Below are 15,867 nucleotides of genomic sequence, written 5' to 3'. Positions count from 1 at the left end.
AAATGTAGCACTTCGACTGGAGTGGAGATAGGTCCAAATAATAGTAGACCACCACCCTGTTGTTAAGTTTCCACCACCCTGTTGATGATGATAATGATTGACTTAAACTTAATTACGCAACCATCAAATTATCATATTATATTATCTTCTTGTAGGTAAAATGGAAATCGGGAATGTTGACCCCCCCACACAAAAATTCCCGTTCCTCCGGCCAACACTCGTAAGTATAATTTTCTTTTTCTTTTTTTTTTTTTAAATTTACCGAAAAAATTTTCTCATTAGTCCAAAATAGTAAAAACAAGTAGTAAATCCCCAGCCGTTGTAGCAGTCATATAAAGCCAATCCAAAAAAAAAAAAATTTTTTTTGCCAAAATATTCCTGTAATATAAAGTTAATACAAAAAAAATTGCCAAATAATATATACTGTAGTAGTAGTATAATTTTGCCTCAGAATATAAGTGCTAAAAACTCCCAAAAGAAAGGGTAGAAGACCACCACTAAGAAATCAGAGACACCACAAATCATCTCCGTCTGTCTCCTCACTTTCTCTCTCACACACTCACTCTCTCTCTCTCTCTCTATCTAAGCTTTTTTTTTTTCCCTTTCTTTCGCTCTTATTTTAAATTTTCATTCGGAGCTCCAAAGCCTCTGCGTGATTCTTTGCTTCAATCGTGAATCATTACAAGCAAAGGAATGAGTGAAGAAGCAAAGAGGATGGTGGGCGGAGCAGCTCCGGCAGTTGCCAAGTCACTCTCTGATGATCGGAAGTCCACCTCCGGTTCGGCACCGACCTCCTCTGCTGTCGGAAAGAAAGTCATCATCAAAAGCGCAGATATGAAGGAAGACATGCAGAAAGAGGCCGTCGACATTGCCATCGCCGTAACTTTCTCTTTCTTTCTGCCTCTGAAGCTTAACTTCAGTTACCAAACGCAAAAGAAAAAAAAAAAAGGAATAATTAAGGAAGAAAATCTTTTGCCTTTAATTTTTCTTTTTATTTTAATTACAGGCTTTTGAGAAGAACGGTGTGGAGAAAGATGTAGCGGAGCATATCAAGAAGGAGTTTGATAAGCGGCATGGACCTACTTGGCACTGCATTGTCGGCAGAAATTTCGGTAATTAACTTTACTTAATCTTGCTTTACTTTTCCATTTTTTTTAAAATATTTTTATTTGAATTATTGCGGAAAATTGAGAAACTTTTATAGACGAATGCTTCAATTTATCAATTTGATCGATTATTATGAACTTGCTCACTAAATTTATGTGTTGTTAATACGTAGTTATGATTCGTGAGTTTATATAGAGTTGGATCTAGGTTTATTTTATGTTGGAAGTTCAAAGGGAGCGAGAGAGGAGGAGAGCGTGAAGGAGTGTAAATAAAAGCCTAATCAACCCGGACAATAGAGTGTTCAAGAATGGTTTGGTTGTGTTAGTGAGCTTCGAATTGCATCTGTGAGCTTGGCTTGGGTCGATTATAGTTGAGCTGAGGTTAGATGCATTCATCACGTTGAGCTCGTGTATCTTGATTAAGTGTACATGTTGATTTTTTGATTGTTATGCTTTTGTACACGAGCTTAATAATTTTTTTAACAGACACTGGATCCTGAGTCGGGATTGGTTTGATTAGTGAACAAGCCAATGTAAAATAAGCTCTTGTTGGGCTAAATTCAATTCAAATATCGGGTATCTTGTTTTGTCTTTCTAGCGAGGTATCTTGGGGTTTTGGTGAGGCGAGAGGGAGGAGTTTATGAATGTGTTGGCTATTGAGTTCTTGCATGCTCAAAGAATCTGGTAGAGGCTTAGTGTGCTGCTTCAGTTTAGTTTTTGTAGATATTTGGTGCTTAAAGTTGTTCCAGGGAGCTGCATAATATAGAAGGTAAGTTTTGCATGAAGCTTTTAAGGGTATGTTGGCTTGTAATTTTTATTTCAAAAATCTTACGAGTTCAATTCATGCTTTAAAATGGTGGTTTCTCAAATGTTTGATACTTCTTAATTGTCTATATCAAGAATTACCTCTATATTTGTCTAAATTTCGGCTCGGCAAAACTAACCAGTTCCTGATGGTTCTAAGAGAAAATCATGCAAAGCCTTCAAGGTTTTTCCAAAGCTGAATTTTCCTCACTAAAACTTTCCTTTACTCCTTTGTCCTTTCTGCAGCTGTTGGCCAAAAAACATGAAATATATGTGTACCACTGCAACATTCTGGTTCTGGAAAGTAGCTACAGTTCCTAAATGAAAACATTGATTTGGAAGCTTGGGGCTTGTCTTACCGTTTATGCCACTTTTCAGTTTTAAGTTGTTAGACTGCATGCATCATTTCAAAATTCTACATCTTCCTGCTTCTATAAGGTATGATGCTAAAGATTCCTGAATGCTTTTGCCTCTGGATTTGATGTCTACTTTTTACGTGGAAAACTGTATTCTTTTTTATCTTCTTACCATATCTTATCGTTATAAGATCTTAAGAATACTTATTCCTGTCCAGAACAGTGGAGGGGTGATATACCTCTTAAAAATGGATGTTGCATGGACAAGATGGTTCTTATTTGCTTTATGGTCCCAGTTTGTCAAATAGTAGACAATCCGTGTTTGCCGCGCATGACTTCGTTTAAGAATTAGCTGTCTTGGTTAGAAATGCACTTTACATTTCAAGCTAACTTGACCTTTTAGAGGGAAAAAGAATGATGTTATGACATTCGGAATGATCCCCTCTAGGACAACAAGCCCACAACCATTAGAATAGGAAGAAAAACAAATAAGCAAGATCAGTCTTCTCTGTGTGTTTACCTATGGATCCTAGAAAGTTCTTGACTGTGTCACTATGTTGATCTACCTGAACTGACCACCATCACTTCCTGGTCTATTTTCTTCTTTCTTGTAGGTTCTTATGTGACTCATGAGACAAATCACTTTGTTTACTTCTATTTGGATTCAAAAGCTGTACTTCTGTTCAAATCTGGCTAAGTGTGGTGATATTCAACAGTGGTTGCTAATCATCACGGTTACAACATATCTTGTAGTTGTATGTAAGATTCAAAGACTTTAGAGTGCAGAATATTGAGAGGAACATTCATGTACTTGTATATTTGTTTTGACCTATGTTGTCTGTGTCTGAACATCAGAGGACTTAACTGCACTATGTCCACATTTTGTTTGACATTTGCTTGTCAACCAACAAGAAGATGGAAGGAAGCAAATAGAGCATGGTCACTGTGAACAAAGGGAGTGAAACACCATTATTCATATTTGTGCTAACATATCGATGATTTTTTTTTTGCTTTTAGTCCCAGTGACCCTCGTTGCCTTGATTTTCAGGTTCTGAGGTTAAAAAAAGTTATTTGACCTCTAGACTGAACTTGCCTTCTCAGGGGCTAAAATGGTTGAAAGTTGATACTGCCCTTTATCTGTGTTGTGGAAATGGAACGTTGTTTAAGCCTGCTTTTGTTACTCAGATTCCTTGGATCGATGTGTATTGCCGCCTAAGTTCCTGGTGTCATGTTGCCATGTAATACTTCCAGCCTGCTTAAAATTATCTTTCAGTTTGGAAGTCCAATGAGATCCTTGATACAGATACGAGAGCTTGCCAAGCGCGTTACTATAACCAAGCATAGCTGCTATATTACCGAACGGAAGGCCATTAAAACTGGCAATTCACACAAATAAATGAAGAAATTCGTTTGAGGATGCTTTCTCATAGCTGAATCGCATTTGGCTCTTAGGTTGAAGTATATATATGATCACTAAGGGTGAAGTCTTTTTGATTGTAAATATAGAGCAAGGGTAGATTTCCAGTGCGTCGATACGGCTCGAGTGCTCGACCCTTGCAATTTTCTACTTCCGTTTTATTCAACTGAACTCCTCCATGAATAACAAATGTTTTCATTGTTGCGGACGGGAGTACACTTCCTATTATTATAATCAGAACAGTGTCAAAAAAGAGATACAAAGATGGGTTGGGACTTTTTTTTTTTTTTTGAGAAAAACCACAAAAAAAAAAAAAAAAGCTTTGTCGAGACTTGAGAGTACAATGGAAATGAAAAGACGTGTTAATTGACATCGGGATACAGAAATTCCAAGCTGGGCCAAAACTGCCCCTTTCGGAGGGAAGATCTTTGTGGACTAAACCCCACTATATATATAGTGGAGTTAGCAGCTAGCAAGCTCAAGGTGAACCCAAAAGATTCCAACCGAAGAAAAGAGTGTATGAGAATCTCTCTGCCTGCCTGGAGTTGGGTTAGGAACAAATATCAGTCGAATTATTTCCAATAATAAACATTATTAGATGGAGTATAAATTTTTTCACAAGCTGTACATTGTAGGCGGTTTTATTAAATTAAAATATGTTGTACAACATACCAAATGACGAAATCTGTTCAGCCAATTGACACGTAGCGTGAAAATTGATGTTTAAAAAAAAAAAATACTCCATTTTTACTGGGCACCGCATATGTTGTTGAACTTTAAAGTTGCCAAATTTTAGACATTAATCTTTCTGAAATGGTTGCATGGGCCCCCTGACCCCTTGGCCCTTGTTCATCCTTGCCTCCCACAGAGAATCAAATCACATTTATGGTTCTAAAGCCTCGTGGGGCACAAAGAATGGTATTAGATTCTATGGTCCTTCTGTTTTGGATTCTAAGGTCCTAATTGATGACCTTGCTTTGAAGCTCTAAATCCTCTGCTCCACCTGCCTGCCTGCTGCATAAAATAAATAAATAAATAAATAAAAGCAAAGAAATCCGTAGCTCATTAATCTGTCTTTCTGTATTTTCTTCTTTCTTTTTGGCGTGGGAGCTTGGCATGAATTGGAAAAAAAAAAAAAAAGGAAGGGCGGAAGATGAAGGAAGGCGCGAGAATTACACACGCCTTCGTTTACTTGGTGTGCGAGATAATCATAATATGTTGGATTGCCCCCTGTGAGCCAAATGAGAAGTGGTCAAAACGGTCGACGTCGATCGATGTTAATCGGGTGGCTTAAGAGGAAGTGGTTTGAAGGAGCTACAAGCAAAATATGGGGAAATAAGCGCTTTTTGGGTTGGGCCCATTATTCCTAATTAGATAATCATTCTCTTGGGAATGCAGACCCCAAAATGGGCATGGGCACCCACAATTGCCAGATATTTGAGTTCGCCCACTCACTCGTTGATTTAAATACAGTACTAGTAGTAGCGTCTTTATGTCTTGTATCCTCCACAATGCTTATGCTTATCCTCCGCAATAATTCTTTCCACAGATTTGGTACCTCGTAAATGAGAAGCCAGTCAATAATTTAAAGGCCAAATCCCAAACCCAAAAAAAAACCCTAGATATAAAGCAAAGGACAAAAAGAACCACCAAAAACTACCGGTGAAACAATCATCTGTGCCCTGTCTCCCCAACAATACCGAATAGAGGTCCTCCCAAGTACACACACACACACTAATGCACAGTATTGAAGCCCCTGGTTTTTTTTTTTTAAAAAAAACAAAAAATTTATTTTAATGGTATGAATCTCACGAGTTCTCCAAGAAAGGATAGAAAAGCAAGCCTAACGTTTATCATAGGTAACAGGGCACGATTAATCTTAGTTTATTAGCGATCAGGCAGAACAAAAATCTAGGATTACTCGCACTGATAAGATTTTAGATGGTCAACCCTTGAAACGAGATAGACATCCCAATCAACAAAAGATAAAGAGATGGTATGCGTTTCCTTACCTACATTTGACATTGAACAGTAGCAGCAAGTAGTGATCGATTGATGATGATACAGACATCGAGCATAATGCGGGATGGTTTCTCCGTAAAACGCAAACAAATATTCCTGGTCACTCATCGTGGACGTTACATGGCCAAAAAGCCAATAATAATAAAATGTTCTTGCAATCTATTTGCCAAAACCAAAACCAAGACCCTTCTTAGCTGCAAACCATGCTAAGAACCAAAACCCGGTCGGCCCGAGAGTCATTACAAAATGAGGCAAAAGCCAAAACTAGAGATAAGCCAAAAGAAAAAAAAAAAATTTCCACAAAAGTTTATTATACTAATAGGCAAAACCATTTGCTCTTTTTTTGGCCCCTTTACGAGAAGAGGAATTAGATGATGAAGCAGCCAGTGAACAGTGGTCAGTTTTGGCCTTAATAGTTTCTTCTTCATCCATGAATATCTGTCTGCACCTGCACTCCTCGCTGCAAAAAGCCCTGTCACCTCTGCATACATAAAGACCTAGCTGTGTAAAATTTTGTCAACATATATATCCAGATCAAGCTGTCAAAATATTTTTATAAAAAGGAAAGAAAAAGAAAAGACCCATATTAAGCTTCTTTTGTGTTTTTCTTGGTTAAAATATCAACATATTATTGATGCTGACAATCACTTGGGTGACTAGGAAAGAAAGAAAAGAAAGATTCCTCCAGTCTCAGATATATCCCCTTTCCTTTTCATTCTTCCTTTCTCTGGAATTTTTTTTTTTTTAACCCTAGAGGAATTTACAGCCTTTTTTTTTTTTTTGGTTGGGGGTTTCTTCACTTGCAAAACCAGCTCAAACATGGAGCATCATCAACCAAATGAAGTGGTACTTCAAATGCCTATATAGTGGTTCAGAGATTTTTCTCTTTTTTTTTCGTGTTTTTATCTCTAATTTTTCTGAAAAAATTCTTCCTCTTTGGTGCATGGAGGCGGCAACCAAGAGGGCTACAAGTAAACCTTTACTTCATATTAGGAGTAATAATTTGCACCAAGCAAGAGAAAAAAAAAAAAGTCGAAAACTTGTTGAAATATATTTGGAGGGTTGAAGACGGGAGTGAATGAGAAGCACTTACTTGTACATATAGATGTCCTTGCCAGGCAAAAGTTTCTGTCTGCAAAGGAAACAATAGTCAAGAAATCCACTAGTACCACATGAGAGGTTAAAGGAGCTGTTCCTTTTTGTGAAGGGAGAAGGAGAAGTAGGAGGAGTTGGAGAAGAAGGAGATGGTTTGATGATCATGCTGGCTTTGCTAATAACTTGGTGATGAGCACTTCTCTTGCTACTGATATCCTCGTATCCTTCTGCTTCTAGTACAACGCTTAGTCCCACCATTTCATGGTCTTTCTCCTCCAGCCCTTTCTTCTTCTTCTCCTTCTTCTTCTTCTAGATGGCTGGTGCCTGGTGGTGGGATTTGGTATGATACAGTTGATGAAAAGATGAGAAAAATAAATAGAAGCAAGAGAGGAGGGAGGCGGGGGGGGGGGGGGGGGGAGGGATGGGGGTTGTAAACTCTTAAAAGGGTGAAATAGTAATAATGACGTGGTAGTAGTACAACGGGAAGGGGAGTCGAGGCGTGGGACCCTCCACAGAGCATTTTCTTTTGATTTAGCATGGCAGAGGAAGAGAAATTTAGAGCAGGAAATACGGACGGGAGAGTAGCTTAGCCTACTGGCTTAGTACTACATTGATTTCTACTGCTCTTTCAGTGCCACGTACCCCTGTGGCTTTCAATTTCGAAATAATAAATTCATTTTTCTTCTTAGTCGTAGTACTTGGTTGGTTTGCTTTTCTTTTTCTTTTTATTTTTTGAACTCACCAAAAAAAAAAAACTCTTGTTTTGTCCTATTCTTCTTGATTCTTACAGTTTTACAGTCCTCAACTGTAACTTATTACTGCCCTTTTTGGGGTGTGGGCTGTTGAGCTTTTTTGCCTGTCTTCTTCAAGGGAATGGCATGCCAGGTTAGACTTGAGGGCTCAACCAAAACTCACGTATTTAAATAAGGTTCTACTTCTATAAGAATGACAACTTCCCGTTCCCAATAGCGATTGAGGATTCTAATGAACTAACTGCCATTAAAATTCTTGATAGATCGAATCAAACTCAATTTAATGAGTCAGTGCTAGCTAGCTTCTTTGTATTCTTGGTAACACAAACGTTGTGTTCCTTTGAGACACACCGCTTCATTTGCCATGCTTATATAAACGAAGTTACGTTTAATTTATTTATAATGTGAATGCGCATGGCCATAGTTCTTTTTACCGTCTCATTTTGATAGTTTCATTTTTTTATTAATTTTAAATTATAATCTATTTTTTAATTAAAAAAATATAGTACTACTGTTACTAACTTTTAATTTCTCTAAAAAGCTAGCGCTTACTTAATATGCTTTGTTATCCGTGAATATAACCTACTTTAATCATTAATAATTGTTTTGATTCATTGCCTTAAATGAGATAACTTTTCATCAATATTGTTGTTATAATTTAATGTAAAGTTATAATGGTTCGTTATACAGCTAATACTTCCTTCCTTTTTTTATAACTGACGTTTAAGGTTTTGCACATCAATTAAAAAAGTTTTTCATTGTTTAAATCTATACACTACTTTCCTTTTGTACCCTCATTAATTGTCCAATTCACTCATGTTTTCTCTCACTAGAGTATTAAATAGTGCTGTTTTACTAGGTTAAAAGTAAAGAGAGAAGTAATAATTACTAGGAGTAGTAATTAAGAGCCCTGTATTGGTAAAGAGAGATAAAAGGGCAAAATTGTGAAAAAATAATTAATGCTGCATGGGGATAATACAACGACAGATAAAAGTACTTAAGAGCAAATTTCTTACACGTCAGTTATAAAAAAAGGGAGGGAGTATTAATGTAGGGGTATTTCCTTCAACAACAACAACAACAAAAAAAAAAAAAAAAAAAAAAGAAGAAAGGATTCTCGTTATCCAAACCCTTGTTTATAATTCAATACAATAGCTGTGGTACTCTACTAATGCCTGCACTAGCTAGCCTTGCTTGTAGGTGGTGTGTCCAATTCTTGATACCCCAAAGCTATAAAAGTGTAACTGGCTGGGAGGGATTAATTGGCCAAAACCCGTGAGCTGTAGCTACAACAGCGGCATAATCTGTGAGCAGGTGGCTTTAATCATCAGTTCCGTCGAACTCAAGTCCATATATATATATATAATTGGACTTTGGAAGTAGGTGAACAAAAGCTAGTTAATGGACAGTTCATCAGCAACATTAAGATTGAAGGGATAAAAACTTACGTGGAACCCGAATTGATGAGGCTAATCTAATCATCAGCTAAACTTTCACATCACATAAGTAGTAATTAATTTTGGTTAGCAGCTAAATGTACACGACACGCTGTCCACATATCATGACACTGGAATTTACCTCACTAAAAACAAAAGCTAATTAACCTTAAAGGAAGAGCAGGGGGGGAAGGGGGGGGGGGGCCTCGATCATTTTCAATAGCCAGCTGAAATACATCTTTAAGAATGCTTCCAAATTTCGTCAAGTACATGAATGAATTCTTGAATCTTATACTGCTACCACTTAATGCTTCCTTCCTGCAGACTGCAGTGGTAAATGTAAATCTACAGGCAGCCCCCCCCCCTCCCAGATACAAAAACTACAAGACCACACCATGCATGTTGCTGTGCCCTCCTAAATGTACCATTTTGCGATTCAATTTTTCTTTATTTACCTTTTTTTTTGTGTTTGTGTGTGTGTGTGTGCAACAAGACATTCAATTCTTTGACCACCATAAGGCATCTGGCATGTCAAAATTGGTCCATATTTGCTTAATTTCTTACTTTTTTTTTTTTCAACACAGTGAGTATCTGGACCCATAGACTGATTATCGTACGGCCCAACTAATCCCACTGCGGGTTGGGAGCGGCTCGCCCCAAGCATCACCAGCCACGGTAGAACAGGGACTCGATCCCGGGACGTGGCTCTCCCCCAACTGGGACTACAACCACTGAACCGAACCTCGAGGGGCTGCTTAATTTCTTACCTTGAATTCAAATTATGTGCAGTTTACTGTTATGAATGTGTGCCCTTAGCTATTTGGACAAGTCATCAGCTGATAGATGAAAGCTTATTTTTGTTAAGAGTCAAAGTTGTAATTAGATTTTTTTTTTTCAATTCGGTTTTTGGGTTTGGTCCACGATAAACTGGCAATTCACCTGTGAATCCTTTCTTCTTCTTCTTCTTCTGGTTTTGGTCCCATAACTTTTTGCGATTATGGAATGCAACCCGTTTCTTCTTCAGGTTTGGGTACATATAACATATATAACATTAAAATTTCTAATTCTTACAATCTCAATATTAATCATTAGACTGATAATCCTTTTAATTCAACCCCAGGCTCTCCTCTCATATGTATTGTACGGTGACTATGTCGATTTTAATTTTAACAAAAGATATTCCGTTAACTAATTAACGTGCATGTCTATTGTGCATTTGTTAAATCAAAAAACGTCAACAAATTATATCAACCATAGAAGAAGACGAAGAAATTCGCAAAATCAACTTCTGATGAAAAAAAAAGGGAAAAGATAATCTCGAAGTCAAGAACAAGCCGCCAGCTTTGTGGACATACATGAAATCACGTACCATAATAAACATGAAACATAAATTTTTATTTTTTTTTTGTGTGTTTGTTGATAACCATGAAACATATACGTAAAGCTTAAGTGCCTCACGGGAACAAAATCATGCAGTTATACTTATCCAACAAAAGATAACACCTATTTCTCTAACCCACAGAAAGGCCGGGTGACAGCAACATTTGCTTCTTTTTCTTCTGTGACTCTAGAAAAAATTGCAAGAAACCTTTGACTGACTTTAATAAAATCTTGACTATATATGTGTGTGCGCACGCGCACGCACGAGAGTTAGTCAGCAATATATATATATATATATGAGGTTGATAGTTTCTGATAAAATTGATATTCATGTCCCTAGCTAATTCGAATTTGAGTTAGCAGTAATCTAATCGTGCTTAGACACAACGAGGGAGGGGGGATTGAGAAAAAAATCAGGTAGTAGTGTGGCAATTATTGAAAGCGGGTTCTTTACGTACAGACTAAAGAAGAAATTAGTGTCATCATTGGAATTAATTCGTAAATAGAGGTTTTCGGCTTAAGATTAGTCGTCTTAGAAAATCAGAAATTAAAAAGACAAGAAACGGGTGAATCAAGGCTTGTTTGGTGCATGCATGTCGATTTTGAGCTTAGTAATTAAATTGAGATTAACAAAAGAAATACTACGAGGATCCGAAGAAATTAGTCATGCCAAACAAGGAAAGAATTTGGCGAGGTTGCTTCTCGTGCTTGTTATGTAGTAGTAGTAAGTAGTATCAACCATGCACGCACGCATGCATGCATCGCTCATCCCAGCGATGCACGTAGTTCCTTCAGCTGGGAAGCGCAAGGCGGTAGTACTCTATTTTATTTTATTATAGTTTAAAGGGATCATTTCCCTTGAGGTTTCTAATAATTTCATTCAAATTCTTTTAAAGACACTAACCTCTCTTGTATTTACTGTTTGGGACTTGGCTAGCTAACAAAATAAATCTTTAATTAAAATGACACAAATTCCATATCGAAATCCCAAATTATCCTTGATCAAAATAAAAAACCCTCCCTCTCTCTGACTCTGACACGTACTCTTTTTATATTTACTGCTACAGCCAAGCCACTGCGTTCTAACAATTCCATTCCATTTGTGTTGCTACTATGATAATCCTGATTAAGGCCACATGCACTCTCCGAGCTTTACAAACAAAAGAACAACAGGTGGAAGAAGAAAAAGTCGAATTAGAAATTTTATTGCCAGCGGATTAATTCTTCTTTTATCACTGATGAAGAAGCAGTCGAGTATACGAGTGGCAGAATTTGCTAGTCGAGTATACCAGTGATTGGCGACTTGGGTTACCTACGCCTCGTCGACCTATATATATATATATATATATATATATATATATATATATATATATATATATATATATATATATATATATATATATATATTATAAAATAGAAGTCAATATTATTAATAAATTAGTTGGAAAACAATAAAGAAAGTTGCATTAATGTTAGAAAATACATTGCATATGTCACAAATATATATATATATATATATGATCTGATAAATTATTAAATTTAATAGAATTACAAAATATAACAGATTACACCGTGAATCATAAATTATAAGATCTAATCAATTGCACAAGTTGTTCTATAAACATATGTGCATATTTATTCTCTGATATATCTGCTGTTCAATTGGTCCAAATTCAAAACTAATGTTGAGATTTGACGAGAAGGCTCGAGATATTCTATCTAACATATGGATTTGAAAAAACTCCTTATATTTGAAAAAAAAAATTAAATAACTGGTTCAAATTCAAAATTAATGTTGAGATCTGATGAGAAGATTTAAAATATTTTATATCACATACGGATATGAAAAAAATCATAAATCTGAAAAAAACAATTAAAACTAAATAAGACTTCCACTAGCTATGATAGGTTAGAAAAGAAAAAAAAAAGTCTCACTAGAATATTTTATGAGAGATTTTATTAAATATAAAATAAAAATAGAGGAAGAGGACAAAAGGCCTTAATATGAGATTAAAATCTTCCTCCAGCGAGGGAAGAATGATGAGAAAAGGCTGACAGTAGTGAGCAGGCAAAGACAACAAACAAACAGGTGGGCAGTCAAAGGCATAGATCTAATGTTCTGTCGAACCATTTAAATTAATTTGCTAGTGATTAATCACATCCCAAAATAAACAAACAACACATGATCCTTGATTGGCTTATCTCTAGCACGCTATTCGACCCTTACAACTTTAATAATAAAAAAAAAAAAAAAAAAATCTCCCAATGAAGAAGACGAATGGTCGATTTCGATGATGCTTTTCAGTTGCCAGGTGGAATGAAAGCAGAGCACTATGAACTATGAAGTTGATCTATGAAGACCTTTTTCCTTTTCTTACAGAAGTTGTAACGCATCGGCGCCAGCGACTATCTGGGAGGGAGGGTCACCAGTCACAATGAAGTTAGACCATCGAGTAGGAAAAATCCTACAAATCAAAGACTCTCCGCTTTCTTTTTCTTCCCTATTCACATTTTAGCAATGTTTTTAAATCCGAACCACGGCAGAATTTTCGATTCGCAGTTTGATCGGTTCAATCAATTCAATCTCAGTTTAATCATTTTTTTTTATTTATTTCAATATTAAAATATTTGAATAAACTGAATTATTTGTTTTAAAAAATAAAAAATTAGTGAAATGCGGCCGAATCTCCCGATCTTACTAGTTAATCGATTTATTGATTGGTTCAATTGAATTTTCGGATTAATCACTGAATCGAGCCAAAGGTATAGCCGATTTGCGGTTCGACCGGACAAACCTGCCAATCTAGTCTGATTTTCAAAATATTGTTTTTTTTTTTAATGATTTTGGATTGTCAATTTTTGCAAAAATAAAAATAAAAATATTCTTCTAAACACGCTTTTATCTCATATAAATTATATCGTTACAGTACATTCTTTTCATAAAAAACTTTGAAAAATTGCAATCCAAAGGAAAATATTTTCAAACATTAATTATTCTACTTTGTATTTCAGAAATACAATCTTGTTTGGTGTGTGTTAAGAATTTTAGTGAGGCAAGCAAATTGCATTTGGAATAATGCATGATACGAAACGAATGTGTTTGGTGACATCTTGTTAAAGTTCGACAAACTTCCTTCGAGCATTAACCTCACAGGAATAGACAAAAGTGAAGCAGTAAAAGAAAGAAGAGGAGAGAAAATAGATAGACGGCAGCCCTCCACCTTAGGCTGCGAACAAATTTCGGATGAGTCATTATTAATTGATTGCGTCAATCCTCACTAAGTGCTGCTGAACAAAAACTATCTTATCCGACTAATTCACTCTGTATCTTTCCACTGTGTACGATTGTCCAATTTTTTTTTTTACTTTTGCTATATATATATATATATATATATATATATATATATATATATATATTAAAAAAAAAAAGAAAAAAGAGAGAGAAGAGAGAAAAAGTTTCCTTTTGTGGTGGTGGATTGCGTGTCATCATCTAAATCTTGATAATAGTACCGTCTATTTTTGTTTTTCTTTTTATTTTATAATTAACTATAGAGATAGAATGGCAGAAGATGCCAATGTGTATATTTGGATCCATCCATCAGTTCCTAATAATAGGTGTCTTACTTTGACTTGGGTAAATCCTACTAGTGTTGTGTTAAAAAACTGTCCCAAGAATTGAGAGCCACAGTGGATTATAATCTGATACACTTTCCGTAATTTTAAATTGTACTTGGAATCTACAAATGTTTCGGATGACAACTTGTTGAGTTCAAAATTACAAATGAGGAAGAATAAAATCTTGCGCATTGGGCTTGTAGGGAATTGCGAGATTTGGGTACAATTTCAAGCGTGTGAACCTTTCCTACCTTCCTTCCACTTCTAATTGTTGCCCTAATTATGGAGATTGATTGGACCGGAATTGGTAGTCATTCCATCGTTCTACGTCAAATTAGTATAACGTATTTTTCTATAAAAAAAACCTTGAAAAATATCAATTTACACGGGACCTAAACTTTTGCCGACAATCTAATTCTAGATAAAAAAGGAAGAAGAGTTGCTAACATTCATGGAGATTGAAGGGTAGTATGTGGACTAACTCTCAAAAGTTAGTACCTCTAATAAGGGTAGTATGTTTTTACTTATTCCATCTAATAAGGAGAAATTAGGTCGTTGCTCCAATGTTTTACTCTAATTAGCTGGTGACGTGTACTACTCCTAGTACATCGGAAGAGTTTTTTTTTTCACTTGGCCTTGTGTGGGGGGGGGGGGGGGGGGGGGGGGGGGGGGGGGGGGGGGGGGGGGCCACATAATGACAAGACTCTTGTGTGAGTTGAAAGGGTCCAAAGTATGTAACCACCGTAGAGAGAAACAAAATGGGCTCTTCTCTTTTCACTCTCACTGGCCCCACCAACCACATACAGCAAGATTTCGAGGGTGAGGTCTTTTTTGGACTCTTATCAGTTGTTGGGGCACGTGTACGATAAGAAGGACGGCCGATAGAGACAGAGAGGTAGAGACCATATTCAGTCCACCGACCCAATTCACAGATGACATCTGCTCATCTAGTCCAACTTACACTTTTTCAAGACTGCTTCATCACGGCCCAAATGCCACTCTTCATCCCTTTTTTTTTCCCTTCTTTATTTATATATTGCTTTGCTTGAATTTTCTGGCAATGGAAACTGAAGCAAGGAGGGAACTAGCCTTGCTTGAGATTTTAATAATTAGTGAGAATATCCGTGCTACGCACGGTGCTAACATTATTGAAAAAAATAAAAATAAAATGGTGAACAAATAAAGGTGAAAAAATTGCACCAGCAAAATCAAAATGTAATATCTGTTTAATAATAGTTTGAAATATAATAGAGTGTGTATATCATTCAAGAACTGTCTTTTTTCGGAAGATGGATCCTGAAAAAAAAAATTATATTAAAAAAGGGAATGATATATTTCTACAAATGAATGTAATTAAATGTTGTTAAAATGAAATACTTACAAATACTAAGCATTCGATTTGATAATCTTGCTTGAAGGTGTGAATACTCTTCACACCAATCCATTTTTATTACGAATTTCAAAATTGGTGATTTAATTAACTCTGTTGAATTTTGTGGAGTGCGTACTACAAATGAAAATACACGATTTTTGCATGAATTAATTCATTGGCCGAACAACCTATCACCATTTTCCTGATAATTAAGAACGTGCAAAATTAGTATATTTTTTTTACATAGTTTATAAATAGTACTATAAAAAATAAATATATATTAAGAAATTCTACATTCCTTTGTAATTTTCTGAGATAAAAAGTATCACAACAAAATACAAATCGTGCATGTCTGTCTTGTAGATTAATATGTATGTTACTACTGGAATCTCTAATTTATATGTTAACATTGTATCTGTTTGACAAATAAAATATTATATGCAATACAGAAAAATATATTGAAGTTAAATATACATGAAATTAATTACCTAATAACAGTATCAACCGCGTCA

General features: G+C 35.9%; 2 protein-coding genes across 2 annotated transcripts; one reads left to right on the top strand and one right to left on the bottom strand.

Moving 5' to 3' along the window:
* Positions 1-481: 481 nt before the first annotated feature.
* On the top strand, positions 482-3,242 carry LOC113733939 (uncharacterized). Its single transcript, XM_027260189.2, has 3 exons — positions 482-879; positions 1,007-1,112; positions 2,881-3,242. The coding sequence occupies exons 1-3, from the start codon at positions 694-696 to the stop codon at positions 2,961-2,963; spliced, it is 375 nt and encodes a 124-aa protein (XP_027115990.1). The 5' UTR covers positions 482-693; the 3' UTR covers positions 2,964-3,242.
* A 2,473-nt stretch (positions 3,243-5,715) lies between these two features.
* LOC113734901 (FCS-Like Zinc finger 15) lies at positions 5,716-7,186 on the bottom strand. The gene is made up of 2 exons (XM_027261671.2): positions 6,799-7,186; positions 5,716-6,186 (listed from the first exon to the last, which is right to left on the bottom strand). The coding sequence occupies exons 1-2, from the start codon at positions 7,056-7,058 to the stop codon at positions 6,021-6,023; spliced, it is 426 nt and encodes a 141-aa protein (XP_027117472.1). The 5' UTR covers positions 7,059-7,186; the 3' UTR covers positions 5,716-6,020.
* Positions 7,187-15,867: the final 8,681 nt, after the last annotated feature.

This window comes from Coffea arabica, chromosome 3c (assembly GCF_036785885.1).
Source record: "Coffea arabica cultivar ET-39 chromosome 3c, Coffea Arabica ET-39 HiFi, whole genome shotgun sequence".
NCBI classification, from domain to species: domain Eukaryota; kingdom Viridiplantae; phylum Streptophyta; class Magnoliopsida; order Gentianales; family Rubiaceae; genus Coffea; species Coffea arabica.
Note: the sequence above shows the minus strand (reverse complement) of the source record. Positions and strands in the feature narration are given on the sequence as shown.